Raw genomic sequence first — 14234 nt, 5'->3', positions numbered from 1 at the left:
CAACAGAAACAGTGGAAAATTAAACCTGGCTGATGATCCCCTATGAGTCTGCACAATGGGGGCACAGGAAAGAGGTCCTCAAAAGTTATCAGCAAACAAGGACACAGAGTGAATGGGCAAACTCGGCCTTTCCACAGGGTTGCCCTGGGGCATACCCTTCAGCTCCAGTTTTTACATAGTCTTTTTCGCCTTCCTGGCAGCAGCATAGGGACTTTTACATAATTCTTTCTATTCTTCCTAACAGCAGAACCTTCCCAAGACCTGCAAAGTCTCCTCAAGGCCTGCAAACTAAAGGGCCATTAACATATTTCCCACTCACTCAGCAAATACTTATTAAGCATGTCCCAAGTGCTAGGATCTGTGCTGGGCTCCTGGACCAAGTGTATAAACTCCAAGATCTCAGGAGAAGGGACACAAGCAAGGAATTTTCATACATCGTGGGCAACAGCCATCATGATGAGGCTGCTAGCTTCTTCCTCTACCTAGTGGGCAGGGCTGGTTCTGAAATAACAAAGCAGCACCAACACCCCTAACAGGTTCCAATGTCTAAACAATACAATCTAGAAATCTAAACCAGGTAGGCTGGGAAGTAGCTACCTGTCAGAACTAAAGATTCAGGGACACAGAACATTTAGTGCAGATAAAGTGAAGCCTGCTAAAAAGGGTCTGTGACCGAAGGGCTACCAGGAGGTTGGCTCTGGTGCTACCTTCATGACTGACCCAGTATGGAACCCTACATCCCTCTGAGCTCCAGTTTAATCAACTGAACAGGCCAGATCCTTCCAACTCTGACGGTCTAAGTATCAGTAACCTGAAGTAAACCACCTTTCTTTCTGATTCAGAAAGCAGGAAGGAAGGTAACTAAAACAGGCTAGCAGACAGTGGTATAGCATCTTAAAAATCCTTTTGTGTCCGGGCATTGTGTCCCCGCTTCCGTCTTCAACAGTAACTGCCTTGTGGCCACAAATTGCTTTTGATTAACCTTGCCTATCTCTCTAATCCTAACACCTTTAAACCCACTTGCAATATTGAACAAGAATCAACAAGCTCCAGACCAGTGGAAATTGGCCCAGTCTGCCTGGCCCAGCCTCACACCCTGTTCCAGAACCCTGTGCTCCTGATTCCTTCTCTGGCTGAGCACAGAAACCTCCTCCCTGCCATGTCCTCTACCCCCAAGCTGGACACTGTCACGTGGCAGCAAAACAAAAAAATTTAGAGGAGGGAAGAAAAGTCTCTGTGATGAAATGGAAAGAGAACTGGCCAGAGTCTTGGATATTTCAGCCTCTGGTCCCAGCTCCGTTGCTGGTTGGATGTCCCTGGGGAAATCCCTTTCCTGCTTTGTGCCTCAGCTTTCTCATCTGTAAAATAAGAGGGGTGAACAGGACTGCCCCATATTCCCCCTTTCACTGTCAAGATGACATGATTCTTCCCACTACTCACTAATGGACACACATGGACAAACCATGGCAGAGACAATTTCCACCAGGTAGGCCCTGTTACCAAGTTGAGAAGATGCAGGGGGACCAGGACCCCACAGTAGCTAAGAAATGAGGATAAGGACAAACACACAGGATCTGGAAAAACCAGGACCTAGGAACAGCCACAGGAAGCAGGGGGAAAGGCAAGGAAGAAGAAACTAGGACTTTAAGATGAAGGATAGAAAAAAACATACTAGCCAGGCATGATGGCTCACGCCTATAATCCCAGCACTTTGGGAGTCAGAGGCAAGAGGATTGCCTGAGCTCATGGTTTCAAGACCAGCCTGGGCAACTGGGCGAGACCTCATCTCCACAATAAAAAAAATTAGCTGGGCGTGGTGCTATACATCTACAGTTCCAGCTACTTGGAAGGCTGAAGCGGAAGGATTGCCTGAGCCCAACAGATCGAGGCTGCGGTAGCCGTGAGTGTGCCACTGCACTCTAGCCTGGACAACAGAGTGATACTCTGACTAAAAAAAAAAAGAAAGAAAGAAAAGAAAAAAGCATTCTACTGAAAGGCAATTGGACATAAGGATTTAAAGTACCAACTGTGAAGTCAGAATATCTGGATTTGAACCCTACTTGTACTCCTTATTAGCAGTATGGACCTCAGACAGATCTCTTAATCACTCTGTGCATCAAGCTCTCCAGCAATAACATGAGGAAATAACGTTATGTTATGGGGCCTTAAAAGGAATAATCCAAGCCAGGCACAGCGGCTCATGTCTGTAATCCCAGCACTTTGGGAGATGGAAGCAAGAGGATTGCTTTAGCCCAGGGGCTAGAGATCAGCCTGGGCAATTTGGTGAGAACTCATCTCTAAGATAAATTTTTTAAAATTAGCCAGATGTGGTGGCACATGCCTGTGGTCCGAGCTACCTGAAAGGCTGAGGCGGAAGGATCGCCTGAGCCCAGCAGTTTGAGGCTATAGTGGCTGCACTCCAGCCTGGGTGACAGAGTGAGACTCCAACTCAAAAAAAAAAGGAGTAATCCAGTTAATAATGTCTAATAACAGAATGCCTCACACATGGAATCTCATTCTAAGTGTTTTCTCATATTATATTAATATAATATTATGTATTATATTTTTCAAATATTATTTCTAAAGCAAATAGAATCCATAGATTCTAGTCCCTACTCTCTAACTAGTGATCTTGAGATTCAGGTTTACCATTTATAACATGAAAAGAAGCAGCATTTCTCAAAATAGAATCTATGCACATATTGTTGAGGGGTTATAGCTGAGTCCTATTCAAGGATTTTAAACATTTTCTTTTCATTTTGATGGTCATCTAAATAAAGTCTAAAAAAAACTGTGGGTTTTCTGAATGCTTATTTTAAAACCTTGTTCTCGCATAAAATTCCAAAGCCCAAGTTTACATTTGTGTTTATGACTGTGTTGGCACAGGTATAAACTATAGCAGACTACTGAGGAAGGAACAGATGCAGACTCAATTTATGAATGATGAGACTGACCAAACGAAAGCCAAATGACATCAAATGAAGGTCGTTCAAGTAGAAAGATGGATGGAGAACTAAATCACTAGCACATAGTGACATAGACTAGCCAAGTATTTTTCAGCCCTATAGCATACACTATGATATTCACGTCACAACTTATAATTTGGTTTCAGCTATATAACATCAGATGTCTTACCACATGTACATTGCTAATTTGAATTGTACTGATTTTACAATTTTATCTGTATTTAATCTGTAAATATGTATGAGTCATATAGTTATATAATAACCTATAACAAGTTTGTGTCCTGTTTTACATATATAGATATTTAAGAAATATAATAAAAACAAAATTTAGTGGACACAATGGTATGTTGACATTTTTATTCTTTTTTTTTTTTTTTTTTGTATTTTTTTTTTTTTTTAATAATTAATCAGTATTTTTATTATAGTTTTGTGGGGTGACATTTTTATTCTTAAAAAAAAAAAAAAAAAGGTTCAAGCATTATTCTACTTTGAGAAAAACTGAATTAAATTCTCTCCAAAGTCACTTATAGCTCTTTGAGTCTAAGATAGTTGATCATTTTGGTTACAGACATGTTGCACTTCATTAAGACAGCCCAGTGGGTACATTGGCTCAGAATTCAGAAGGGGGGAAAAAAGGCCAGGACAGAACAAAGGATCTAGAAACCAACTATAGAGAGGTTTAGAGATGGGCTCTGCAAGGAAAGGTGTTCAGAGACAGAGAAGCAGTGAGCTGATGTCTCTCAGCTTCAGAGAGTTCCCTCTGGCTTACAGCCCTCACATTCCTCGTGGAAAAATTTCATTCACTAGTGCATTAAAGATGATCTTCTCAGGATTACTCAAAGCATTATTGGCCCATCTGGGAAGTGAATGGCTTACAACTCTCCACAAAAATAAAACAAGTCTCAATTATTATATTCCTTCAGGTCTGAAGTCAAAGCTGTAAGGAGGGAGTCCAGGCTGACACCAAGAGATCCAAGAAACAATCTCTAAGAGCTGAGCCATTAACTCACCTCAGTCATAACTCCCAGAAATACAAGGTCCTACTAGGTGATTTTTGGAGAGTCAGGTAGCTCCCAGGATAGCAGCAAAATGAAAAAGATGGGGTGGTCAGGGGCAATTCTATGCCAAGTTCCAGAGATCAGAACTCATGCCTTGGGCACTAGCGCAAACCAAAGCTAACACTTCTGCCTAGCTGCAAATCTGCCCTCTTTGAAAAACCACAAGGCCATATCGGAGTCACATAGTTTTGTGTCCAGAAGAGCCAGATTCATTCAATCCCTGTGTGAAAACCAGGAAAACTCTTTTCCCTCCTCCCTCCAATCTCCAACTCAAAATCATGGAGAACCATATGGGAGAAATCCGCACCCCTCCCCCACGCCCCGCACCCCAGGAAAATCCGAGCTTACTGTTTGTCTTCTTCTGAAAGTGAGGTTCTTCCACAGCAGCAACCTCAACTGAGGCCAACAAGCCATGTTCCCTCCGCCAGCACCCACAGCGTGTGGCTTGGGAGCCCTGGAAGGCAGTAGCCAGAGCTCGCAGCAGGGACACAGTGGCTGGTCATTAACTGAAAGATAAAGCAGGAGAGGAAAGAGCTGTCAGTTATTGCTGCAAAGCCAATGAGGGCTGCTGCTCCAGCCCTCTCACCTGAGACTTCCAGCACCCATTATGTCATGACTACTCCTCAGGAGTTCATGAGTCCCTGACTCCCAGCCTCTGGGTTCACCAGCAAATAGGAGGTTTTCTGGAAGCAGCCTGGGAGCTAGTGATCATGGTCCTAATCATTTTGGAGTGTGATCACTTGAGAATGAAAAATGCACTTATGAAAACAGAATTTCATGAGCACTCTTGGGTGACCAAAACACTAAAGATGAAAATAGCATATTGGAATCCCAAAGACTTGCCTCTTTTCTCTAAGAAAGTGCCTCCCCTTACAGCAGCATTAGCAAATTTTGCCTCAAGCTATTCCCTGAAATTTGCTACAGACTAGATTTTTATCAGGTTATAAAGTTGAGTCTTTCAAATGATAAATGGCACCATCAATAAAGCAGTTTCCCAATCTGGAAAGTCACAGCATGCCTTCAATGACTGGGAGGAAACACCAAAGAAATGCCACTGACACCTGGCTCTCAGGTGATGAGGACAACCCTAGGGCTGTATCTCGGTGAAAAGAAAACAATATCCCATGGAGAAACAAGTCTGCTGAGGTAGGTTCAGCACATCGTCTGTGAAACAGACAAGATCCCACAGTCGAGACATATGCACACTTCTGGCCTTGCCCTACCTACACCTGAACACAGGACCCAACTACTCCCTGTCCAGAAGGGGTTCTATGAACAGGGATATAACATTCTGCATGTCCCAGATGCCCATCCAACAGCTGTCCTTATTCAATGCCAGAACAGTCCCAAGTAGTTATACCAACATTAAAGTTGGGAAGGGGGCAACAAATGAAAAGTAGACAAAGGGCAGATACCTAGGTGAAAGCTAATCCCTGTTGGTTCTTGGTAGTTGTGAGCCCTCAGTAGAAACCAAAAACCAGCTGTATGTATAAAATGGTTCAGTTAATCACTGTGGTCTCTAGTGGAGTAGGGGTAGTATTTGGCATTAGGAAAGAGGAGCCAACAGCAAAAGGAGCTAAGAATGTAGTGACTACTTATGGATACAAACCCAGTACTTAACTAACAATGCGTGAATCCAAATCTGTGAAATCTCAAAGCAAAGGACAACCTCAAGTAGGATATTACCCTTTTGTGCCTCAGCCCATGAGGATGCAGATTAAAAACTTCTAGAAAATAGGTTGAAGGGAATTTGCAGTGGCTGAAAAGAAGAGATGGCCTACCATTATGTATTCTGATTCATTCACTTTGATTACTGGACATATGAACAAATAATTCCTCTGAAATATTCAAGCCTTAGGACTTATTTCTTTTCTTTGCTATTTGTTCAGCAAGCCTCTAGAAGGACACAGACCCCCAAAGTTTCTCACTACAAAAAAGAGAAGAATTAAAGCAGCACTGCATCAGTTTGCTCAAAGATGAGAACTAGCATCACAGCACTAAGAGCCAGAGTAGCATTGTGAGATACATGCTAGTAATCCCAAATTGTTTTATAAGTGGCTTAGAACAGGGCTTGCATTCCAGAAACACATGAAATAAATAATTAGCTAGATTTGTTGCATACAAAAGCTCCTCTCCAAGAATCACTTAGTTGATTTGAAAGCTACATGAATCTTTTCAGATTCCCAAACACTGAGAAGGTAGAATTTAAAAAGGAAAACCAATACAAAAAGCCCAGACATAAATTAGCCCCAGCTTCCCAACCATGTGCCTTATCCAAGACTTTTTGCTCTCTGAGCATCAATTTCCTCATTATAAAATGAGGATGACAATTCCTACTTTGTATGGTGCTCTGTGGATTAAACGAGATAATACAAAGGCGGCCAAAAAATATATACACATTTTGAGAAAGGAAAAAACTATTAAAATTGTAATACTCAATAGATAATGAAAACATGAGAGGAATATAAGTCACATTTGACTTCTGTAATTACAAGAGGTGCTCAAAGTGGTTACCATCAGCATCTAGACACTTCTGATTATAGCGAACTAAAAGTAATACATAGTTAATATATCTTAAAATGTGAATACATTTCTTTGGCACCCCCGGTTTAAATAGGTTTCCAACACAGTATATGGCATAAGTGCCAGAAATATGAGTTCCCTTTTCTCCACTTATCTTCATTCTGTCAGTAGCTTCTAGCATTGAAATGGTTCTATCCTGTCCAAACAGCACACGGCAATATTTCTAGCAATTATCATGCCATTATTTCTGGGTTTCTGGAAAGATAGGAGGGGCAATGCAAGAAGGAAATTTTAATAGCCTAGTATTGGAGTTTCCAGAGCAAAACCCAACAGAATTACCTCCCCTAAACCCTGCGTGTAGAAGCTCAAAGGAAGAGAAAACACACCTCTACACAACATTCCTGAGAAGGGTCAGAAGTTTTCTTGGACAGCATTTTCCAAAAAGTAGAATGTCTGGGCCTTCGAAAGTGGGTTCTGACTTCAGGGACTCTCCAGGAAACACACAGAGAAGGTGGGCAAGAAATAGCGAAGGGCAGCAGTAGAAAGTTCTACTCTGGCTTTGCTACGTGCAAATAGGCAAGCGTTCTGCTCCAATTCCCCCAACCCACCTTGACACTGTCCTGGCCTCCTGCAACAATTCCCTTCCTCCGTCTCTGAACACAATGATTAATGCTGGGAACAATTCTGTCCAAAGAGGAGAGAGTCTGGCAATGCCCAAGCCCTTCTTCTCAGGTAACTGAAGCCAAAGAGACATTTCCACATCAGTTGTCCAAGGAAGTGAACAAACAAACTACCCTCACGCCCCCGAAAAAAGACAGTACTATGTACTAGATTTCTCAATGTTTCAAACGTAGTACACCCACTTCTGACCTTATACACATTTCCAGTTACTGGCTGGAAAGGATCCCACTTTACAGTCATCACCAGTCAATAGGCCACTCACATCCTGCTCCTGGATGACCACAACAGCCACTTCGACTGCTTCCAGTCTTGCCCCTCTCCCAACTATTGGCCACCAAGCACCCAAAGTTAATCGACTAAACCCAACATCCAAATAAGACACTCCCCCACTGAAAACCTTTTGCCAGCTCCCCACTACCTTTAGGGTAGAGTCCAGTCCTCAACAAGGTTTACCTGGCCTCCCTGCTCAGACTCCAACCTACCCTCCTGCCACTCCCCAACTGCTAAGCAATGCCCTGGAGAAAAATGCACAGGCTCTGAAGGTGTTTTAGTCTCACCTACCACTGGGACTTCACTGGTGTGGTCCCATGTCCTAAAACACTTTCTCGAGCAGTTAGCCTGGCTCCTCAACCTTAGGCCTCCACTTAGCTATCACTTCCTCAGGATCCATTCCTAATCACCTCCCCTGCATTGGAACATGGGTTAGGCGCCTTCCTAAGTGCTCCCAAGGCAGCCTCTGCTTTCCCTTGCAAGATTTCTCCCACCTTCTGAGTCAGGACAGGGACCATTCCTGTCTCCTGCATTGCTGTTTTCCCTGGTATGCAATATGATCCTGGCTTGTAGTAAGCACTCAGGGGATGTTTGCTTAATTAATTAAGAGATGGACATGAGAAACGGAGTCAGAATTCAAGGGTGGTGGCACTCCTGGGCCTGTGGTAACTGATTTCTCAAGCTTGATTACCTGATTTAGTCAAACTGTCCCTAGAGAGAGAGCATTGTGTTTAGCAGGCTTCTACCACACACTCGGGAGGGTCACAGAGGACTGCTGAGCATCCCAGATGACTCTCGGGGCATCCTAGGAAATGCAGTTGGATCTAAGCATGCTTCCCATAACCATCAGGTTTAACTAAGGACCAAGCAGGGCCAGCAGGCCCCTGCAGTCAGCATTCTGTCAATCATCAGACTAAAGTCCTAGTGGTACTCTGTCTGAGTCTCATCATCAGTCACCCAGTTGGAGCACCCCTTGCCAAAATTTCACCCCAATCTGGTCTTGTATAGGATGGGCCTGGCTGAAATGAATGCTAAAAACCTTTGACCATTTTTTTTAGAAATGTTCACTTTAAATGCCACTGACATTTTGAAGTTATTAATATCTATAGAATACAACAGGTTGCTAAAACATAACCTTCACAAACAGGCAAAAATGCTCAGTTGCAGAAAAATGCAAATTAAAACCACAATGAGATACCACTACATACTCACTAAATTAAAAAGTGCTAGCATGTACGCGGTGCCACTTGAATTCCAAACACTGACTGCAGGACTGTAAAATGGAAAAGCCATGTCAGAAAACAGTTTGGCAGTTTCTGGCAAAGTCATTCATGCACTTATGATATGACCCAGCCATCTCATCCAAGGTATTTACTCAAAAGAAATGAATACGTATGTCCACACAAAGAGCTGTATGTGAATGTTTACAGAAGTCTTACACAAAACAGCCAAAAACTGGGTATAATCAGTTGCTGAAATATCCACCAACTGGTGAAAAATAGAAATGGAATACTACTCAGTATTAAAAAGGAACCAACTACCAATACATGCAACAACATGGATGAATCTCAAAAGCCTTATGCTAAGAGAAATAAGCCAGACACAAAAGACTACATGCCATATGGTTCCATTTATAAGACGTTCTGGAAAAGGCGGTGCAAAGGGGACAGAAATCAGTGCAGTGGTTGCCAGTGGCCATGGATGGGGAGACGTCAGACTACAAAGAAGCATGGAGGTGGTAGTTACACATCTATATACATTTGTCACAACTCATCATATTGTACACTTTTTAAAAGGGTAAATTTTACTGTATGTAAGTTATATGTCAATACATCTAACACCAAAAAACAAAAATTAAAAAACTGCCTTCTAATATGATAATTAACGTGACCCACAAGTCAAATTATGCCCTAGAAGACCTAAGAACTGCATAATATTAAAGCCTGATTATGGTGTGATCCCCTTGCAGCAGGGACAGTAGATTAATATTCATCACCACTTATGAATTCCACAAAGAACTGCAGCCTTAACTCTGCAAAGCTCCCATTAGCCACAACAAATATTTATCAAGCGCCTATCATATGCCAGGTGCTGTTCCAGATCCAGGAGATTCAGAAGTGAAAACAGAGGCAAAGTTTCTAGTTTACGGTGCTTCTATTCTAGAAGAAGTGTTAAATAGATGAGTCACAGCAGGTTGTTAAGGTGCAGGGTGATAAGAGCAACAAAGAAAAATAAAGCAGAGTAAAGGGACTGAGAGTTTTGGGGAGGGAAGTCACTCCTTTCTGACAAAGTATCTTCTTTTTTTCTTTGAGTTGGAGTCTCACTCTGTCACCGAGGCTGGAGTGCAGTGGCATGCTCATGGCCACTCCAATGTCGACCTGTTGGGCTCCAGCAATCCTTCTGCCTCAGCCTTCCAAGTAGCTGGAACTAGAGGCACATGCTACCATGCCTGGCTAATTTCTTTGATATATTGTAGAGACAAGGTCTCACCAAGTTGCCCAGGTTGGTCTCAAACCCCCACGGCAATCTTCTCGCCTCAACCTCCCAAAGTGCTAGGATCACAGGCATGAGTCACCACACCCAGCCCTGAGAAAGTATCTTTAGGACAACAAAGAGAGCAGACCTTATGCTGCCCACAGAGGGGTCACTTAAGTGACAGCCAGGATTATAAATTCTTTCTACATTTTCCTAAACCCAAACCTGGATTACCAGACAGACTCAGTGATGCTGGCAAAAGAAAAAAGACAAAGAAAAATATATATACATATATATATATATAGGTTCACAGGAAGCTGGATGAGAAGGGGGAAATGATGACCCCGCAGTCAGCACCCAGCACCTGCTCTCCCAACCCTCCCTCACCAAAACATTATGCCCTTTTGAACTTGTCATGCACATTTCAGAGATGAGAGAAAAGAATTATAAAGAAAAAGAAGAAAGGAGGAGAGAAGATGACATGCTAGAAAGACCAGATAGGAGGACTGTTTTCCTCCCACTTGGTGCAGCCAAAAGAAAAACAGGAACTCCTTCCCATGACTGCCCTCTTAACCCTGCTACAGCATTAAATCTGTCCACGGAAATGTAGTGAGGAAAAAATGTGCACGTGTTTGCACTGCTACCCAAAACTGTTCGCTTATACAGTAATAAGCTGGTCTTTTTCCTTCCTGCAAGAACACGGTGGCATGTGACCTTTAGTGCTGCGCTTCCATCTGAGGGTGGGAGTCGGTCCACACGCCTCAGCCAGGGCATGTTCCAGGAGAGGGAAGTCTCCAAGCAGGGACCACACAAGTGCCATGTCTCACTGGGACAGAGAAGTCAGTGCCTCTGAGCAAGAGGGGAGACTTTTTCACTAGGATATGCAAGGCTATGCTTCATTTGATTGTCTTGTTAGTGGATAAACTCCCACGGAATTTTGAAGACCCACTCCTACAACACCCCTGCCAAAATCTTATAGATGGAGAAACTGAGACCACCCCCAAAAGTAAGTGAATTGCCTAGAGTTAGAACTGGCCTCCAGGTTTCTTGAGAGATAACTTTTCAACAACTTTAAAAAAAAAATTTTTTTTATGTAGAGTTATTAAAGAGAAGATACGTTGTAAGGGGCACACTGGGCAGGACAGCAGCAAAGAGTATATACTGCCTGCCTTTTTCACCTTTTTCAACAATTTTTATCTCCCTTCCCACTAAACTATTTTTCCTATGATTTGGTTGTTCTTCTCAACACATTTCTCAGAATTCTATCCAAATAGTTCACGGACCCAGAATGTGCAGTCAGCAATTAATTTTCATCCTTTAGAAACAGAGATTACATGACAGCTATTTCTCTAAACGTTAAATTAAAAATGTGTGTGTGTGTGTGTGTGTGTTCCCTTTTGTTAGACAGATTTTGACAGTTACCAGACGTGAGATGAAAGTTGAAATTTCTGTCAACAGCTATCAAGTATCTCTCATGATGAAATTGTTCCTATATGTCTTTTTCTTCATTGAGTGTAATGGGTAAATGAAAATTATATATATTTACAGTGTTCTAGATGTCTTGTTATCAATAAACAGCTAGCCAACAAACTATAAAGCAGGAGATGAACTGAACTATATCAACTATGAACTGAAAATGTGTTGGCGCCAAAGCTCAACTAATTGCCTATTCATGAGATATTGATGAAAAAGCAAGAATCACAGATATGACTCATGTGTCTTATCTCCAGAGAGATGTGCAAGGTACCGTAATATTGGGATATGAAACTTGTAGGTTCAACAGAGCATGCTTGCTTTGGAAAATGTCTGTTCTCTAATTGCCTCTCTGAGCATGTGTATCTATGGATCAGAAGCCATGCTCACAGACAAGCCTAATGAGGTTATTGAAGGCCAGAAGACCAAGAGGGAACAGGCTCACTGTACCCATGACTGAAGATAGGACATAGCTGCTGTGAGGCTGGCAGGGGCTTTTGAATCATCCTGTGACTTCTCCCAAGCTGACCCATCAGCTTTATCAAGGCTGAAGTTAATTTGACTGCTTCAGTTTAACTTTTCTAGCCTGCAGATGCTATCGGGCTCTCTATCCTTAAGGGTATCTTTCTAGTGTCCCTTAAATTGTACCCTCTCAAACTCCCCAACACTCTCATAGGCCACAATTCCAGTGAAACTGCTCTTAGTTTGCGAGCCCTGCAGTAGGGTCAAGGGCTGGTACTCCGCCACCCCTGGAATTGTGTTCCAATTTAAACCATAACATTTTAATACTTAAACTTGAGAAGACAAAAGGGGTAAGAAATCCTGCAAAGTAAAAGTCAAGGATGAAATGAAGTCATTCTATCATTCCGGAAGAATTCTGTCATTCTAAAAGAGGCTCTGGTATCAACTGCCCATTTAAAAATATATGGAACACATGAATTTTATCAATTCCAAAAACCTGCTGGGGAGAGTTTTTTCTTTTTTCTTTTTTTTGGTTGAGAAAGCAAGATTTATTGAGAGGACAGAAAAGCTTCCACAGTGGGAGGGGACCTGAGGGGGTTGCCTGGGGGCAGTTTTTAAAAAGTACCAAATGCATCATACCTACTTGATAGTAGTAATAATAAAATTATAGATGACTGCACATCCTTCTTTCATCCTGGAATACATATCCAATTTCCCATACAAAATGATTTGCTAATAGCTAATTTTGAAAATGAGGGACATAAAATAAATACAAAAAAACTAAAAGAAGAAATCTGTGACTACTGCACAAACCTGTACTAAGCCTTTGAAAAACACAACTCCTCATGCTATCAACAATTCAATTTTAAAGGCGATCCTAAAGGTTTAATCTGTTCTGATCATGTCACTGAAATTTGGACAACCAAAGATCCTACTGATCACCCTCAACATTCCAGCTGCTGCCAGCTAAGTGGTCTCAGGACTTCTAAAACCCTCAAGAGCCATGGTTTCTGAAAGCAGATTCAACCTGTACCCAACTCCTTGCTTCATGGTTGTAGAATGATGAAGAAATTCTAACAGAATGTTAGCAATGGCCCCTCTTCCTCTGTTGATTTCCACTAAGCAAACACAAAGCAACCTTCAAAGGAAGACTTCAGCAAACAACACAATTATTTGCCTTTTCCCTGGTCGAGGGTATGTAGCACATAGGAAAAAGCACCTTTTCCCTATCAAAGATATCAACCTTTCAACATTATATGTCATAGGGGGAAAAAACAAAATTTTCAACCACAATCATAATACCAGAACAAAAGGGTCCTGAAGGGAAAGAACTGTTGAATTCATAAACACTTTGATTTATAGAAACACAAGCAAGCAATCCTCCATCAGCAAGCAAGTTTCATTTGTCGAAAAATTTGATTGGATAATGTTCCCTGTTTTTATAGGAGGATTTTCCAAGAGGAGAAATGGTTTAGTAACTGCATCAGCAAAAATGATTCTATTTGGTTTACATCTCTTACAAATCAACATCTTCAGATCCTCAACCTTCTCCCAACCTGAAGGACTTATATTTATAAGAGTGCTCAAAGGATTTAGAGGACAGATGAACTCAAATCTTTTATTGTCTTTCCTTTAGGACTGTTTTACTATGCAGCAAAGTGCCCCAATCCTTAACTCCTTTGTTTCCTTGAATTAACTAGTCCAGCAGGAAGAAGGGAGGCTTTAGAGTCAGAGAAAGTTGGGTTTGAACCCCTTCTCTGCTTCTCACCAGCTCTGGGACCCTAGGGACTCTGAGCCCCTGTATCCCGTCCATAAAATAGAGCAGATAATGTGTGTTAAACATTTATCCAGTTCCTGGAACAAAGTAAGTAGTTATTATCATGATTAATGTTGCTGACTTCACAGAGTAAAGCATTCATCAAGGGTGAGGCACAGGGTGGGCAGTTTATTAAAGGAATCTCTCTTCTTTGTCCACAGAAGACACCATTTCTCTCAAGGGCCTTTCCAGAGCAAACTGGAGCTCTCCCCAGGACCCAGCTCATGGGAGAGATGAAAGTATTACCCTGGTATCCTGGCACCATGTCTGGCCCTTGTTTTACCATTAAACCCCTTTTGGGGGTCCCCACCACTCATTTAGATTATTCTCTCCACACTCTCATGGAGGTCCACTCCTATTTTCCACAGCACACTGACGCCTTTCTACAAGTCTTCAGCATCTGGTTCAGTTTCCTCTCGACCCCATTTCCTCTAGCCTCTATATCAATTACCGACTGAAAATCAAGGCTTACAACTCTTCCATCTTGTCAGCTCTACCTACAATTATCTC

At 42.2% G+C, this 14234-nt stretch overlaps 1 protein-coding gene across 1 annotated transcript in view; it reads right to left on the bottom strand.

The window, feature by feature from the left end:
• ABCA1 (ATP binding cassette subfamily A member 1) overlaps positions 1-14234 on the bottom strand; it is a 135234-nt gene that overhangs the window by 108337 nt on the left and 12663 nt on the right. Inside the window, exon 2 of the mRNA XM_008073464.2 lies at positions 4373-4530. Coding sequence (XP_008071655.1) covers positions 4373-4438 — 66 coding nt within the window. The 5' untranslated portion in view covers positions 4439-4530. The remainder of the gene's footprint in view (positions 1-4372; positions 4531-14234) is intronic.

Source organism: Carlito syrichta, unplaced genomic scaffold (genome assembly GCF_000164805.1).
Source record: "Carlito syrichta isolate Samal-C Ts95f unplaced genomic scaffold, Tarsius_syrichta-2.0.1 Scaffold315851, whole genome shotgun sequence".
Taxonomy (NCBI): Eukaryota; Metazoa; Chordata; class Mammalia; order Primates; family Tarsiidae; genus Carlito; species Carlito syrichta.
This window is presented reverse-complemented; position numbering and strand designations above follow the sequence as displayed.